This window comes from Microcaecilia unicolor, chromosome 3 (genome assembly GCF_901765095.1).
Source record: "Microcaecilia unicolor chromosome 3, aMicUni1.1, whole genome shotgun sequence".
In the NCBI taxonomy this organism is placed as follows: domain Eukaryota; kingdom Metazoa; phylum Chordata; class Amphibia; order Gymnophiona; family Siphonopidae; genus Microcaecilia; species Microcaecilia unicolor.
In genome coordinates, this window is record NC_044033.1 from 128691619 (window position 1) to 128709969 (window position 18351).

Here is an 18351-nt window from a genome sequence, read left to right on the forward strand (position 1 = left end):
GCCTTCATAATTTTCTTTCCTTTAGTCACAGCAGATGAATCCATGATCCCTCCCTGTCTGACCTTAGTTTTTGTACAGATGTTGCATACAGACATTGTGTCTCATCAGAAGTACTTGAAGACAAGCTATCAGAGTTACTACATGCTGTTTTTATTGCAGGAGGTTGATAACGGCCCTCCTTTGATTATTGCTCTGGTTCAGGGGCGTTTGTTCTCTGTGAGGAAAGTTTGTTATTTTGCCTTTTATTCACTCTGCTTTGGAAATTTCATATACTGAAGGCAGAGGGGGCTGGGCGTCCAGGAACACCATGTACTTTCAGTGTTCTCTATCTCCACCTGCTGGTAGGCGGATACAACCCATCAGTTAATGGATTCATCAGCTGTGACTAAAGGAAAGAAAATTATCAAGGTAAGAACCTAATTTTCCCATGCTCCAGTAGGCCTCTGGGAACATGAAGCCTCACCACATACTGTCTTTAATGCACTTCATATCCGGGCTGGGGGGTCCACTATATCGCCATTATTACAACCATTGCACAGAGCATGGGACTGGTGGCGCTCAAAACGGGGGAGCTGTAGGAGCCTCGCCTTTCTTGGAACTAGTAAAAAATCCAGATTTCCCCACAGGCCAGGGTTTCAGTGTATGGGAGCTATGGTGGCGAGGAGGATGTAGGTATGTTGGACAATTTTTGGAAGTGGGCGCACGGGTGATACCATCTTTTGGGGAGTGTCAGAAGAAGTGAGGGCTACCTGCCCATTTTCTCTTTTCCTATCTCCAAATACGGCATTATGTCTTGACATCTTTGAGGGGGCAGAGGGGCAGGCACCCAGCTTTCACCCAGCTAGATGAAATGTTTATGCAGCTGCCCCCTGCAGCAAACAACCTCTGTGTGGTATAGGCTGGGGAAGAAATCCCAGTTTAGTCCCATTGAGCAGTTAGCGGTAAAATGGAGTGATAGTTTGGGGGAACTTTGAGTGGGAGAGATCTGTCATCCTGTTTTAACTCAGCATTCCAAGCCACTCCGAATGCGAGGCTGCAGGAGATGCAGTTCAGGGTACTGCATGATTCGTACATCTCAAAAAGTAGGGGGAAGGCCATGGCACTGTGGGACACAGATCTATGTGATAAATGTGTGGTGGGAAGGGGCACAACAGTACATCACTTCTTAGAAGTTGCAACCTTTCTGGGCGGAAGTTTTAGATGTAATTGAAATGATAGTGGGCACTCAGTGTGAATGGTCCTATGCAACCCTACTCTTGGGGTTGGGCAGGGCTTGGACGCTCAGGGGTTGCTACAGCACCAGCAAAGATTTGTTCTAGTAGCACTGATGCTGGAGTGGCCTAGTGGTTAGAGCACTGGTCTTGCAATCTAGAGATGGCCGGTTCAAATCCCGCTGCTGCTCCTTGTGATCTTGAGCAAGTCACTTAACCCTCCATTGCCTCAGGTACAAACTTAGATTATGACCCTCCTGGGACAGAGAAATATCCAGTGTACCTGAATGTAACTCACCTTGAGCTACTACTGAAAAAGGTGTGAGCAAAATCTAAATAAATAATAACATCCTTCATTGCTGGGTAGGGAATGGGTAGGGAAAGACCCTCCATTCTTGGCTGAGTGGAAGGCTAACATGATCCAGATGGCCATGTGGGAACTCCACTGCACACACCATCCCATGGGACGCTCTTTCTCGAGGTATATGGATGTCTGGACGCCGGCAAAAAATTACTGTTACAGGGATAGTCAGTGGCCGTCCCAGTGAGCACGGAGGGGTGAGGGGGGATGGAGGGTAAGGGGGGAGGGTTACAATAATAAAAAATAAATGAATGGCACATGTATCAGTGAGTCTGTTCATGCCACTACACTGTTGTACCATTATCACCCTGAAAGGATTGTTTATCATATTGTTTGAGAGTTGGTGAGCACATTAATAGTGTTTATCATGTGTGCCATTCTCCAATAAAGATATTAAAAAAAAAAAAGGCCTTGTAATTCTCAGCCCTGTGCACAATTAACCAGTTTGATTTTCAGGAAATTCTTGATGAATTTATATTATTACATCAGTGACTGCAAATTGCGTTTTTCCATACCTTTTTATTGACTTTCAAATATACACCTCAATGTACTAATAACTCTCTCGGGCGACCAGTCAGGTCGATCCTGTGTATGCAGCTGTTTAAGTGATTTAAGTTAAACCCCTGATGAGGCCAGATGGTGAAACGCATTGCAAGCGTTGGGTTTGATGGATATCAATATATGGACGCTGGATTTATGTAGGATCAACTATTCAGGAATTGAAGTAGAATCAAGTGGAGATCTTATGGACTATAAAGTTGCTCGAGGAAGAATCATGGTCTCAGTATGATGAACTTTGTGGAGCTTTGAAGATTGGAGGAGGAACTTCAGGAACCTCAGGACAGTTATCAGAGGAATGTAGATCCGGTTGGAACAGAACTTACACACTACAATATATTTACTCTTGTAACAAGTACTGGAGTACTCCTATGGGACTTTGTGCTATCAGAGGATCATGGTTTCACCTTGAACAATTTATACCTGTATAGGAATGTATTAGAAGGAATGAGTGTTGTGTAGTATGGGTGGGTAAGATTGTGGTTTAATAATACAATATAGACACAAGAACCGATAGTTATTAGTACATTGAGGTGTATATTTGAAAGTCAATAAAAGGTATGGAAAAACACAATTTGCAGTCACTGATGTAATATAGTTTATTCAAGTGCCTGGAGTGAAAAGGTGGAGATCTCATTATAGAATGATGAATTTATATGAGAGAGACTTGCATTCCCTGAGCCATCAATATGTGCAAATCTGTCGTGCATAGTCATTGTGGCTCTTCTGAAAAATTAGCCTGGTGTACCTCCAGGACTGGGTTGGGAAACACAAGTCTAGGGAATAGTGAAAGGCAGTGTATCTTTTGAAGCAGGTTATCTATTTTTTTTTTAAGTTGCTTACTTAGAGGCAGGAACCCCAGTCCTGGGCTGCAGCATAATCACAGTGAGGCAAAAAATATTGTTTTATTTAAGTCAAGAGTGGTCCTTTTACTAATATTGTATGCTTATGAGCTCCATGGCACTTAACTCACACTAATTCATTAGTTCACACTAAGGGGTCCTTTTACTAAGGTACACTGAAAAGTGGCCTGCGCTGGTGTAGCCATGTGTATTAGACTCATGCATTAGACACATGCGGGTCCCTTTTTCAGCGCACCTGCAAAAAAGGCCTTTTTCTTTTTTTTGGACGAAAATGGATGTGCGGCAAGATAAAAATTTGCGTGCATCCATTTTGGGCCCGAGACCTTACAGCCACTCATTGACCTAGTGGTAAGGTCTTGCGCGTTAACCAGGTGGTAATGGTCTACGCGCGTACAATGCCGATTATCACCCGGTTAGCACTGCGTGCCCTTAGTGGGCACATGTAAAAAAAATTACATTACCACCCAGGCCATGCGGTAGCTGGGTGATAGTTCAAAATTGAAGTGCATAGGATGTGCATACGCACCTACGTGGCTTAATAAAAAGGCCCCTAAATCCATTAGCACACCTTAGTAAAAGTACCCCAGAATGTTTTGCTGCTTCATCCATTGTGACTTGCAGGTCTCCTCTGTGAGTATGGCATAGGGTCAGGCCTAGCTGATGATGGATATAAGCCTGTGTGAGACTCGCAATCAGCTGTAGTGTGTTGTAGACATAACATTTTAGCAAACAAGTTAACCATTTGTGGTAATTCCTGTGACAAGTTTTGATGATAGTTGTTTTTTTTTCATTTTTAGGTGATGTTTGAAACATACCAATTTTCTGGGGTTTATGTTGCTATTCAGGCAGTTCTTACTTTGTATGCGCAAGGTAAGTGAAATATATATGATTTTCTATCAACAGACAGAGGTTTATGAAGATAAAAATAGTGCTTAACAACCAGTTCGAAATAACATTCCATTTTTCTCCACCATTATCCCTGCACTCCCCACCAAGCCCCATCAGGATTGCATTGTACTTCCAATTGTAGACTCCATTCCTTTTGTGTACGTCATACACCTGGTATCGACTTATACCGACTCATCTGTGGCCCTATTTAAATCCAGGCTAAAAGCCCACCTTTTTCGGGCTGCTTTTAAAATCTCTTATTTGCCTATTTAATACTCATGTTTCATTCATTCCCATAATAGATGAAACTGCCTAATTTGTTATTTATTTATTTGTCCTGTTGTGTTTCTCTTGAATATATTGTATGCTCTGAGTAGGGATTGTCTTACGTGTCTGCACTCTAGAAGTTGTTTTCCCATCCTGTAAGTAGACCAATGTGTTCACTGGGGTTGAATTGAAAACCCATGAAGCAGAAGAGATTAAGTTTGAAGTGGGAAACCCCTGGTGTGTCACATGTGGAGGGGCATTTTTGATATGTTGGACTTTGGACATTTTGTGCTAAACATCCCAAAACTGAATAGGCAATTTGGCCGTTTTTGAAACTGCAAACGTCCGTCTTGTTTGAAAATAGCCACATGCAAGATGGTTTTTGTGCTCTGTGCATTTTTCTTTTTGGGCTATTTTTGGGGAAAAAAGAAGTCTAATTGAAACATGTAGAAAATCAAGCCATTGGGATTTAGGAGAACTTAGCATTCTTAGTAGACTGATCACACAAACATCCCAGGAGAGCACTGCAGTGGACTTCATATAAAAGCTCCCAGGTACGCATCTCACCATTACCCCCTTATACTGTATGCTGAACCCTCCAAAATCCACCAAAAACCTACTGTCCACCACTACAGTAGCCCTTATAGGTGAAGGGATCACCTATATGTGTGTACAGTAGGGTTTGGGGGAATGTGGGAGGTAGAGTGGTATATAGGCATGGATCCTCCATTTCACTATTCCAGGGACCTGCTTGCTGCTCTGATAGACCTCGCTATAACATCTGAAGCTCTCATAGAGGCTGGTAAGTAATATTTTTAATCACATCTTTTTGGGGAGGGGGGTGGGAGGGGGTCAGTGACTACTGGGGTAGTATGGGGGAGGGGATCATCACTGATTCCCCTCCAGTGGTCATTTGGTCATTTTGGGTACCTTTTTGTGCCGCCTTCGTTCTAAAAACAGGTGTAGACCAAAACATTGAAGTTTTAGCCTTAGACATTTTTTTTGTTCCATTATGGCTATAAAACGTCCATTGTTAGGAATGCCCTAAGCCCACCGCCTTGTGATTTGGATGCACTGCAGACAAATTGTATAGATAAACGTCTGCAACAGTTTTCAAAAATACCGATTTGTACGTTTTGAGAAGGAATTCATCCAAATGTTGCTTTGACACTTTTTGGATGTTTTTCTCTTTGAAAATAAGCTCCATAGTCGTGTATTGGTCCCTCTCAAATGCCAACCCCATGAGCCTATAAAGGTTGGTGGCCTGTGGACTACACAAACAAAAAAAAAATGATACTGTGAATAACTGTTGGTTAGAGAACTTTGTTTCTCTGTGAGTAGACAAAGAAACCATATAACTAGAGATTGAGAGGGGAAAAACTCAAGAGTGTCCATACATGATCACAAAGTTCTAAGCATGTGCAATTTTGGTTAACAAATGCCAAATATGCTACCATAAGCAAAGGAGAAAACAAGGGGAAATCATAGATAAATATCCTGAGAGTATTGTGAAGAATTGCTCAGAATTTGATGGGCCACTAGGCAAATGTCTAGATGGAAAGACTTTTCACAGCCACACTTCTTGCAGTCTTATATAATTCACCTGTCTATGTAAAGAATGCTGAGAATCTTCGTTGACTTCAAATAACAGCTCTGACTCTGATCCCTTTTCTCACTATGAGTGCTATTCATGTATTTGCTGCTGTTCGTCGTCTTATATATGGGGGAAATGTAAAACCAAGTCGAGAGAGGGATTTAGCAGTCTTTTCTGTAAACATCAGAAGCTCCACTGCTTATGAACAAAAAGAGCTGTGTGGAGACTCTTACAGGATTTACAAGGATTTTGCCACAGAGTGTGTTGAACAGCAAAAACAGAAGCTAAATACTTTTGCATAAACACCACAAGCAACCAAAACAAAACAGAGGTAGTTCAAGGAAGGAGGAATCTCAAGGTCAGTGACTATCAGTATAGTGTATGCTTGTTGTTCCTTCAGTGCTGGATGCACACATATTTGTGCTTTTTATCTGCCAATGAAGATGTCTTTTTTGACCCCTGATGAAGGCTGGTGTGCTGAAATTTGGCCGAGTCGGGTCACTTTCTAATAAATCTATTTGAGGCTGAACTTTGAGATTCCTCCTTCCTTGGACTGTCTCTGCTTCTATAAAGTTGTAGCCAGGGTAAACATTCTTGCAGAGGGAAGTCATCTTTGGTCATAATGGGAATGGAACATAATTTGGATTTGTGTGCAATACTTCGCATTCAAACAGAACCTCAACGTGTTTTCACAAACATGCATGCTGCCTCCTCTGAGAGGGTTAGCTTGACAACATATTTCTGACATCTAGATTGTATGGTAGTATTTCAAAAAGAGAAGGTGGTTGATCAATTTCTCTTGCTTGGTTACAGTCAGGTAAGCAGTAGCTCAGAGAGATGTTTAACTCCCTGTGCCTCTTGAATGCCAACATTGGGCTTTGGCAGCTCTAGTTTTTCCCTGATCACTGGACTCTCTCTTTTTTTTAAGAAGCTACCCAGGCACGCTTCAAACAGTTAGGCAAAAATTTAGTTGACATAAAAAAAAAATGGAGATTTTTTTTGCTGAGATTTCACATATGTAGAAATCCACATTCCTCAGCACCAGTCTTCCCATTTAAAGCAGCCTTAGATCAGTGTTTCCTAAATTCAGTCCTGGAGTACCCCTTGCCAGTCAGGTTTTCAGTATATCCACAATGAATATGCATGAACTTGATTTGCATGCACTGCCTCCTTATATGCAAATCTCTTTCATGTATATTCTTTGTGGATACCCTGAAAACCTGACTGGCAAGGGGTACTCCAGGACCGCACTTGGGAAACACTGTCTTAGATGGCTTTAAAATATTAAACATCTGGTAGCATAGAAAACATTATTTTCTTCGATTTAAGTCACTCCTTGACAGTACTTTTCCATTTCTATAAAACATGCTTATGTACATATTCAAAGCCAAGAAACCCCTCTCAAGTTACATTTGTCATTTACCAGTATTTTAAGTCTGTTCCAGATGAGGAATTCCTATCAATAGCTTGCTTTGATAGGCATTAGTAGTGCCAAGACAACCTTTGAAGTGTTGATTGGGACTTAATTGAAAATCAGCATTCTAATTTTCACCCTAGTTCTGTTCAAACAATAGGTGCATCCTCTAATCTGGAATTAGTATGTTTCATAATTATTTTTTTTTATGCTATTATAAGTAGCAGCTTTAGTTTTATAATGAAAACTCATGTTGAATTTTTGTGTGTGGCATGTTCTTGATTTGGCTTACAGTTCTAGCATTGCTTTATTCAGGCTTGCTGACTGGTGTAGTGGTGGATTCTGGTGACGGTGTAACTCATATTTGCCCAGTCTATGAAGGCTTTTCCCTGCCCCATCTCACCAGAAGACTTGATATTGCCGGAAGAGATATTACCCGATACCTCATCAAGGTAAATAGAAAACGGCTTTTTAAAGTTTTAAAATCAAAACCATCAACCTGTGGTTAACAGCAGCAGTGTTTCGTATGCAATACAAAATTAAGCTTTAACAATATGTGATGACTAAAGATGCCCAAGTAGCAAAGAGGAACTCTGTAATCGTGTTTCCCCCCCCCCCCCCCCTTTTTTTTCTTTTTTTTTTTTGGGGGGGGGGGGGAGGGTTGTTGGTTAGTCCTGGAGAAAAGATGTTTCTGTTTTAGTTAAATGATCTGGGAAAATTACTGGCAGGGTCTCTAGCCCTCTTGATACTCTTCCAGCCGTTGACTGGGTGCTTATACAGAAGCACCTCCCTAAAGTGGAAACTCCCTCTTGATGAAATGCAAGTGAAACTTGCATTTAGTACTAGGGATACTACTTAATTAGTTTTGTGTGGTGTGTTGTCTTTGTTTTTTGGGGGGAGGGGGAGGGTTGGTTTGCAAAATGATTTGGTCATGAAATGTTTGTAATATAAATGAAAAGAATTAAATATAGCTCTTTTTTTTTCCTGGTATTCACTTATAGCTACTCTGTTTATTGCTTGAATGACATGGTTCTGTTGAGGATCTCTTATGTATTAGACCCGTTGCATAAGTTTAAGATGGGCTTTACCTTAGGGCAGAGGTAACCAAAACGTGTGCAACCAAAATTTGCACTACTTGGAAGAGGAATGACACATATGGGTCACAGCTGCTGCTTCCAGCAACAGATTCTTACTCTTTTTTTTTTTTTCACCCCACACACCTATGTATTGGCCTCTGGTCAACAAGGAGCAACATGGTGTTACACCACCTTGCCAGCTTCCTTATGAAGTGGGATCTGCACAGAACCAGCAAGTCTAGAAACACCGTGGGAACACACACAGTTATTTCAGAGGAAAGGAAGTAGCAGACAAGAAGCACTTCTGTCCTGATTGCTCTTGCCAACTGGAGGTAATGTTGGAAGCGGGGAAAGGAGGATGGAAGAGACAGGCAGAGCTGCTTCAGTGTAGGATGAGATGATGGTGCAGGGAGGAGAGATTTAGATTTGTTAGGAACTGGAGGAGTAGCCTAGTAGTTAGTGCAGTGAACTTTGATCCTGAGGAACTGGCTCCGTGTGATTCTGGGCAAGTCACTTAACCCTCCATTGCTCCAGGTACAAAGAAGTACCTGTATATACTTTGTAAACCACTTTGATTGTAGTTACAAAAACCACAGATAGGCGGTATATTGGGTCCCTTTTCCTTTCCTTTATGAGAAAGGGAGAGCCTGTGCTGAAAGAATGGACACTGTTTTAACCAGGATGGAACCAGGATGCTGGCACTAACATTTAAAAAGGAGGTAGAGCAGCTTTTAAATTAGAACAGGGGGGAAAGCTGATAAGTCGCTCAGGAGAGCATGTTTCGGAGTATCCTTTTGAAGGGTACTATTATAATGGGACATTAGGGAATCCCAATAGAGAGGTTTCAACAAAAAGTGAAAGCCGGGAGTGTTTAAGGGTAGGGTAGAATAGAGCAAAGGTTGCAAATTACCCCTGTCCACTTCTAAACACCTTGGAGATGCAAGGAGAAAAAAAAACACGCTTTGAAGTGCCTATGTGAAGAAATAGTGTGTTTTAAGCCTGTAAAATGTATTGGATATTTCCCTGCACTGATTATGTTCTGAAGTGTATTTCTCCTATTTGGCCAGCAGATAGTGCATGTTTATTTGAAACTTGACTGTTCTAGGCTTTGATTGGCCTGGAGTTTGAAATTATTCAGCAGATGTTGGCTGTTGCTTCAGTTTCAGCCAGAGAGAGAGAGAGAGAGATCTCTTTGCTGAACCTCTGTGAACAGATATATGCCCTGATCTCCCCAGGTACTTTCTAGGAAGTAAGCAAACGTTTAGTTAGTTTTATAATTGATCCATTTTTCAGTTACTTTTTACTATTTGCTTACAATGACAGAATCATGACTTCATCGGTAGCCCACTTGAGATCCACCTCCACTGAGGAGATTTGCAGAGTTGCGATGTAGTCTTCTGTCTACACATTCATTTCTTACTACTACCTTCAGCAGGATTCCTGCTGCAACAGCTGGTTCAGTCATACTGTTCTGCAGAATTTTTTTTTTTTTTTTTTTTTGGGGGGGGGGGGGGGGGGGGGTCTAGAATCCAACTCCATCTTCCTAGGCCCATTCTGTTCTGTTCCAGGCTGCACCGACCCAACATATTTTTAAGTTGTAGTACAGGTAATTAGTTCCTTGTTGGACTTACCCACTTCAAGTTCTTATTGAATTTATATTCTTTCAAAGTAATAAATGTTTTGAGGTAGATGTAGTTCCAGATGCTTTGAAGAAAAAAGATGTAGTTAGGCCTCAGTACATTAGACGAGTCCTTGATAATGAACTTCTTATTGGTCTATAATTAGTTATCATTTTTAGCCAGAGTAATGGAAATATTGGTATATGACTGATTGACTGAATTTTTAGAACAGCATGAGATTCTAGATTCTTGATTTTGGGTAAATCATGGTACCGAGACAGTCTTATCACTATTTGATATGATTAGAGCAGGATTTGACAAAGGTCAGTGCTTTTTGTTGGTTGCACTGGATGTTACAGCTGCTTTTGACACTAGATCATAAAATTCTAATTCGAAAAAGTTTATAGGAGTGGATAAAAATGTTTTGAGTTTTTCTTCTTTTGTGCAAGTAAGACAATTTTGTGTAGTACAAGAGTCAGGAAGATTAGTTTGTGAACATCGTAGCAGGGGTACCACAAGGATCATGTTTATCGTCCATACTATTAACATTTTTCTTTTACCATTATGCAAACTGATGAGTTGTTTAGGAACACAGTTCAGAATCTACGTGGACAACATTCATTTTATAGTTCCAGTGGATGATGTGTTAGACAAATTGAGAACTATTTGAAAGAGATTCGGAGATGGGTGATAATCTCTAAAATTAAATATCTTCAAAACACAGATTCTGATCAGTTATTCCAGTGATCATCTACCTGAAACCATTGAATTGGGGAGAGAGAAAATCCCAATAGTTACTAAGATACAGAATCTAGGAGTGATTATGGATAATACATTATTTTCATGTACAAAAGATCATCAGGAATGTGTGTTTCAAATTAAAAATTGTGAGGCTTTTATGGGTCTTAAGATTCAAATATTTCCGGATGAATCAAGAGATGCTCAGTGCCGGCATAGGCAGTTTTAGTTATTGAAACCAGATTGGAGGATCCTTTTTCATAAGATATCCTTGTAAATGTGTCATTAGATAAAAATCTACTAAGTATGTTTTGTTTGATCCATCGCATCTTTCTTCTTTTTTAGTAACTAAACGAGTGTTAGGAGATTGAGGGAAGCTCTTCATTTGTTTAGGTCTGTGCTCAAGTACCTTATGTGTGAATTTGCCCGATTTATTTCTTTATTTTTCCTCTTTTTTTTTTTTTAGTCTTGAATCCCCTTTATTGTGGATGAGTGATTTTTAGTTGCTTTATCAGATTTTGATAGATTACTTTATAAACTCGTTATTATCAGTTTGCTGTACAAGTGTGTATTGCTTGAATATATGTTAACATTTCAATAAATATAAAATAAAAATACAAAACATTGTGAGATGGTTGAAAGGATTACTAAAGCAGAATAATTGGTGGTTCAGGTGTGATCTCGCCATGATTAAATTACTACAATAGGCTGTTATTAGGTATTAGAAGAAATTGGCTCAGAGCATTGCAAGTGGCCCAAAATGCGTTAGCAAGAATACTAGGAGGTTGTTGCCAGTACGAGCATATCACACCGGTTGTAAATCAGCTACATTGGTTGCCAGTGGGCTATAGAAATATATCATACTAGCCGTTAAGCCCGTAAAAACGGGTAAGATTTACAGCTACCCTCCTTGCCGCCGCTCCCTCCCCTCTCTGTGCCGGGCCCCCTGCACTGACCTGACAGCGCCTCTCACCTCCGTGTGAAAGCGCTGCAAGCAGCAGCAGATCGCTCTGCTGCTGCATGCAGCGCTTCCACACGGAGGAGAGAGGTGCTGTCAGGTCAGTGCAGGGGGCCCGATGCGGAGGAGGGCAGGAGCGGCGGTGGGGATGGGGGGAGGGTGGAGGTTGGTGCGCGCGATGTTCGTTTCCAGGCGGCAGCGTCCGACAGTGACTCCGACTCCGTTTCCCTCTCTGTTCCACCCTCTGATGTCATCACATCTTGACGCGAGGGCGGGACAGAGAGGGAAATCTCTAGTGCGCATTTGCAGGTGAGTCGATCACTTGCTGTTTATATGTTTGATATGCTTGTTACTACTTGAAAAATGAAAAAAACAAAAAAAAATTTATAACCTTGTATTTGATTTTTAAGGTATTGACAAATAGACGTCAGTTATTTTAGCTAATAAGCTGAGTGTGCTATGTACCTCCCAAGGAGATCATTACGATCTTTGAATAAAGTTTTACTGGAAGTACCAAATATCAAAATGTTAGTTTGGAAGAGTTTCTATCTTCTATATTGTGGGGCCACAATTTTGGAACAAGTTAGCTTTTGAATTGAGAGAGATTCAGGATATGGGTGATTTTTAAAAAAACAACTGTTAAAAACTAATTTGATTAGACAGGTGTATGAGGGAGTCTGACATCAGGAAATAGATGTCTTATGGTAGGAGAAACTGGAGAGAGAATTAATGTTGGAGGATATGTGAGGATAAATGAGTGATGTATGCAGTTTGGGTTTTGTATTTGTTTTATTTGTATAATTATGTTTCCAGTATGTGTTAAGTTTTATACAAAATTATTATGTATGTGGATGATGTAATCACTAAAATATTGGAGAGAGAGCAGAATATAAATTTTTAAATAAAATTGGCTGTTTTTTGGCAAGCCTGGTAGCTATGGATTCCCACTTGTAATATACAGATCCTGCTTATCCTTGGAGAAAGCAAAGTTACTCACCCTTTGCAGGTGTTCTCCAAGGACAGCAGGACATGTATTACCACACACCCACCTCCTCTCCAAGATATATTCTTAGCTTTTTGAAGTCAACTGCTGGTCCCACGCCAAAAACTTCTAGAAGCTCACTGGGGCTCTGTTGGTGATGTCACCCACATGAAGTAATGTGTCCTACTGTTCTGTGAGAACAGCTGCTACAGGTCAGTAGCTGTGCTAATCTGTCCATAGTATATATCTATAGGAGCTGGGCCTTTTCAACTGAAAGGAACCTCTAGATTGAGAGGTTATAAGGTAAGGGAGAAGGAATTTTTGTTTTTAACAGAAGGGGTAGTAAATATGCTGAATAACCTCCCAGTGGAAATGAGGATGGAAATTTAAATTCAGGAAAGAATAGGGCAAGTAAAGAGGATCTCTGAGGGGGAGAAAGATTATAGAATTCAGTAGTTAGTGTAGGTGTGTAAACTGGATGAGCTATGTGGCTTTTATCTGCCTTCTTTTTCAGTATTGGGTATGCTACTATACAGAAAAGGTTGAAAGGTGCTAGTAGGATTTGACAGGCAATAGAACAGTGGAGAAAATTAAATGAAGCCATTGTAAGAGTACCAAATGTTTTGCTTGGAAAATTGATAAACAGGACAAAAAAAAGGCTTTTAGAAGAAATGACTGAGAAGAGCTTAAAAACAATGGGATTTAGAGTGTACAAAGAGGCATATTTTCAAAGCACTTAGCCTTCCAAAGTTCCATAGGTTTCTATGGAACTTTGGAAGGCTAAGTGCTTTGAAAATATGCCTCAGTTTCCTAGAAGAAAGCAGACAAGGAAAGGCTGAAGGAAATCAGGAAAGTGGTTAAGAGATCAGATACTCAAATGGAAATATAGATACGGATTTTATTTAAGCATGGCAATGAGAAGAGTATGTTCAGAAGGGGATTTTGAGATGCAGAAAAGACAGGGAAGAATATGTGAAGAGTAATGAGTGAAAAAAAATGCTGACAAATGATTTTGAAGAAAGGTATGGAGATTGAACGCACAATATCAGTAAAATAAGTATTTTATATACTGCCCCATGGGATACTGTCTGAGTGGTATATAATATAATAACTTGAGTCTCAGTGCATTTCTAATAGTAAAATTCTCATTCTGCTTCTATCCAGTATCACCTGAAAGTACTCCTCAAGTTTGGAAATTAAAATAGGTTATCCCCAGTAACCTAGCTCCACTCCAAGTTTGATAGGTTCAGCATTGCAAATTATTTTTGGGTATCTGACTCAATCCTGCCTGTTGATGGAAAATGCATTGTTGCTCACTTTTAATGGGTATTTTCTGTACATAGGAGGATTGCTCAGACATACAATCCTCTCATCTCCCTGAAAATTGCCTAAGTGCTTTGACCTTTGGAACTAACTAAAGAGATAGGGAAGAGCCATGGGAAGAGCCATGTGCGCTCAGAATATCATTAAGTTCTCAGCTGTGGGAGAGCTGTTTCATCTCGACAATGTGTGGTGATGTCCATTTTTTACTTAAAATTTACAAATATTAACTAGAGATTTTTCTGAGTCATTGACATTCAATATTAAGGGTTTGTTTTTGTTTTTTTTGCCTGTGATTACATAAGTACATAAGTATTGCCATACTGGGAAAGACCAAAGGTCCATCAAGCCCATCATCCTGTTTCCAACAGTGGCCAATCCAGGTCACAAATACCCGGCAAGATCCCAAAAATGTACAAAACATTTTATACTGCTTATCCAAGAAATAACGGTCTATGGACTTTTCCTTTAGGAAGCCGTCCAAACCTTTTTTTAAACTCTGCTAAGCTAACCGCCTTTACCACATTCTCTGGCAACGAATTCCAGAGTTTAATTACACGTTGAGTGAAGAAACATTTTCTCTGATTCGTTTTAAATTTACTACATTGTAGCTTCATCGCGTGCCCTCTAGTCCTAGTATTTTTGGAAAGCGTGAACAGATGCTTCACATCTATCCGTTCAACTCCACTCATTATTTTATAGACCTTTTAGCATGCTGGTTGTAAAACAATAGTACAGGAGCTTATTTCTGAGACTTTTCTGTCTTTTTTTTTTTTTTCTATTTATACCTGCACTTACATTATTGTATTTGGTGGCGTTTTACTACTACATCATTTCTATAGCACTACTAGACATATGCAGCGCTGAATGTGCAAGAGAGAGTCCCTGCTCGACAGAGCTTACAATCTAATCAAGACTGACAAACAGGACAAATAAGGGATAAGGAAATTACTTAAGGTGGAAATTATAAAACAGACCTGAGTTCTGATCAAGTGAATAGGAGTTGAATTAAAAGCAGCCTCAAAAAGGTGGGCTTTTAGCCTAGATTTGAAGATGGCCAGAGCTGAAGCTTGATGTACTGATTCAGGAAGTCTATTCCAGATGTATGGTGCAGTAAGATTAAAGGAATAGAGTCTGGAGTTCACAGTGGAGGAGAAGGGTACATATAAGAGAGATTTACCCAATGAATGGAGGGGAGGATCGTAGGAAGAGATAAAAGTAGAGAGGTACCGAGGAGCTGCAGAGTGAATGCACTTGTAAGTCAATAAGAGGAGTTTGAATTGTATGCAGAAATGAATAGGGAGCCAGTGAAGTGACTTGAGAAGAGGGCTAATATGAGTATAGTGACACTGGTGGAATATAGGTTGTACAGCAGAGTTTTGAACAGATTGAAGGGGACAGAGATGGCTTATTGGGAGACCTGTGAGAAGCAAGTTGCAGTAGTCTAAGCGAATGGTGATAAAGAGTGTGGATAAGGGTTTTGGTAGTGTGCTCAGAAAGGAAGGGATGAATCTTGGTGATATTGAGAAAAAAATGACAGGTTTTAGCAGTCTGTTGGATATATGCAGAGAAAGAGGGAGAGGAGTCAAGACCAAGGATACGAGCCGATGAGACAGAGAGGATGAGAGTGTTATCCACAGAGACATAGAATGGGGGAAGAGGAGAGGTGGGTTTAAGGGGAAAGATAAGAAGCTCAGTCTTGGCCATGTTTAGTTTCAGATGGCGGTGAGACATCCAGGCAGCAGTGTCAGACAGGCAGGCTGAGACTTGGGCCTGGATTCCTGCTGAAATTTCTGGTGTGGATAGGTAGATCTCGGAGTCTTCAGTGTAAAGGTGATACTGAAAACCATGTGTGGAGATCAGAGCACCAAGGGAAGAAGTATAGATGGAGAAAAGAAGAGGTCCCAAGACAGAGCCCTGAGGTACACCAACTGATAGTAGAATAGAAGTGAAGGAGGATTTACCAGAGCATACACAAAAAGTGTGATAGGAGAGATAAGAAGAAAACCAAGAGCGAGCGGAGCCCTGAAATTCAAATGAGGACAGCGTATCGAGGAGTAGGTGGTAATCAATAGTATCAAAAGCAGCAGGCAGATAGAGAAGGATGAGGATAGAATAGAGACCTTTGGATCTGGCCAGAAACAAGGTCATTGGAGACTTTAGCAAGAGTTGTTTCAGTTGAATATAGAGGGTGAAAGCCAGATTGAAGTGCATCAAGAATAGCTTGAGATTAAAAAGTCAAGACAATGGCGGTAAAACAGCACATTCAAGTATCTTGGATAGAAAAGGGAGGAGGGCGATAGTTGGAAGGACAAGTAGGGTCCAATGAACATTTTTTTGAGAAGCTATGTAACTACTGCATGTTTGAAGGCACCAGGAACAGTTGCAGTGGAAAATGAAAGATTGAGGATATGATAGATAGAAGGGATGACAGTAGGAGAGAGAGTGTTGAGTAGATGAGTGGGAATAGGATCAGAGGAACAAGTAGTTTGAAGGAGGAAAGAAAATGTTCAGTTTCCTCTTCAATAATTTCAGAAAAGGAAGCAGGGTTGAAGGAGGGTTGACAGCGTGGACTGGGAGAAGAAGTGGAAGTAACTTGTTTGAGAACTCAAGGATAATCTTGTGAACCTTATCATAAAAGTACTCAGCCATAGTCTGGGGGGAAAGTGAAGGAGGAGTTGAAGGTAAAGGCACGTTAAGGAGAGAGTTCAATCTGGCAAAGAAACATTGAGGGTTTGAGACAAGAGAGTTTGTCAAGTAGATGTAGTAAATCTGTTTGACAAGTGAAGGAGCATACTGGAAAGAGGTCAGCAAGAATTTGAAATGTATGAAATCAGCATGGGCACAGGAACATAGGTAGCGGATTCTAGAGGTCAAGGCTGGGGTTTGGTACGCCTTACAGAATGGAGAATGGGAGGAGCAAGGGTATCCAGAGCAGAGGAGAGAATAGTATTATAGGAAGAGACATCCTCATTGACAGATTTGGATAACAAAGTAGTTGAGAAGAGGAATGAAACACTGGTAGAGAGAGTGCAAGAGTCAATAGCCTGAATATTCCTAAATGTATTGGTGGAGATTGGATGGGACTGGGTTAGATGGTGTTTAAGTGTGAAAGTTATCAGATGTTGGTCAGAGAGGGGAAGAACATAGGTGGAGAAACTGGAGAGTAAGCAGTTGGAAAAGATGATGAGATCAAGACATTGGCCGTTCTGCTGAGTAGAGGTAGTGGAGCACAGCTGAAGATTGAAAGAGAATGTTTAAGTAAACTGAGAGGCATAAGAGCCTGAGGGATTATTAGCATAAATATTAAAATCCCCATGAATGAGGGAAGGAGATGAAGGTTCAAAAAAGAAGGAAAGCCAGGAGTCAAAGTCGGTGAGAAATAAAGGGACTTATCAGGGGGGTCGATAAATGACTGCTATTCAGAGAGGTGGAGGAGTGAATTGACAGATGGTGTGGACTTTGAAGGAAGAAAAGCAGTGAGACTGAGGTAGATGAGGGTGAGAGGAGTAGCCTGAAACCACCTCCGTGGCCAACCTGGCGAGGTGTATTGGAGGAAAGGTGACCTCCATGACAAAGGGCAGCAGCTGAAGCAGAGTCTGCAGGGCAAAGCCAAGTCTCAGTTATTGCAAGCAAATGGAGAGTATGAGAGAGAGAGGTTGTGGATGTAGGGAAGCTTGTTGGAGCAGAGCATGCATTCCACAGGACATATGAGAAAGAGATGGGGAGAGAAGAGGAACAGAAATTAGATTGGAGACCTTGGTCGTGTGACCTGCATAAGTAGGATGAGAGCTGATTTGGAAGACCAGGATTTGGATTGATATCCCTAACAGAGAACAGGAGCAAGAGAGTATGGAAAAGAGCAGGAGAGACATGACTGTAGTAAGGAAGATGAGATGCACTCAGAATGGAGATGGTTGAAATGAAAGGAAGAAAATGTTGAAGCTTGAGAGCTGAAAAGAAGGGAGAAGACAAAAGGGATGGTGAGGTGGGCAATGCGGTCCTGAGGTATACAATGGTTTCAGATGGAGAAAGAGATTGGGAAGAGACAGTATCAAGAAAAGAATTTGTACTGTAGTCATTGGGAATAGCAGAAAGAAAATAACCTGTAGAGAGAAAATATTTTACGTGCCGTTAAGCTCGTGGCACCTGGAATAGTGGACCTGTGATTCACTCCAGAGAATTCTGGGAGGATATGCAGATGGGCTGCAAGTCCTCCACAGCACCTGGAAGGCAGCTGGTGAAAGTGCTACGCACCTGCAGCGGAGGCCCTGGGTGGTGGTTCAGGGTGGACCTGGGAGTCACCTGTAAAAGGCTGACAGGATATGCAGATGGACTACAAGACCTCCACAGTTCTGTATTGGTAGCTTCTATGCTCCAATGTCCTCAGATTGTTTTGTGATTTAAAAAAACAAAACACACACACACACATGGAGTCTATGGAGCATCAGTGGTTCAAATGTTTACTTTTTTTTCTCATTGGGTCCACAAACAGTCAAGAT

The 18351-nt window shown here is 41.0% G+C and overlaps 1 protein-coding gene across 1 annotated transcript in view; it reads left to right on the plus strand.

Moving 5' to 3' along the window:
• The window catches only part of ACTR2 (actin related protein 2), an 89258-nt gene that overhangs the window by 32756 nt on the left and 38151 nt on the right, over positions 1-18351 (plus strand). Inside the window, 2 exon segments of the mRNA XM_030196363.1 lie at positions 3791-3863; positions 7472-7608. Of these exon segments, the coding sequence (XP_030052223.1) occupies positions 3791-3863; positions 7472-7608 (210 nt within the window).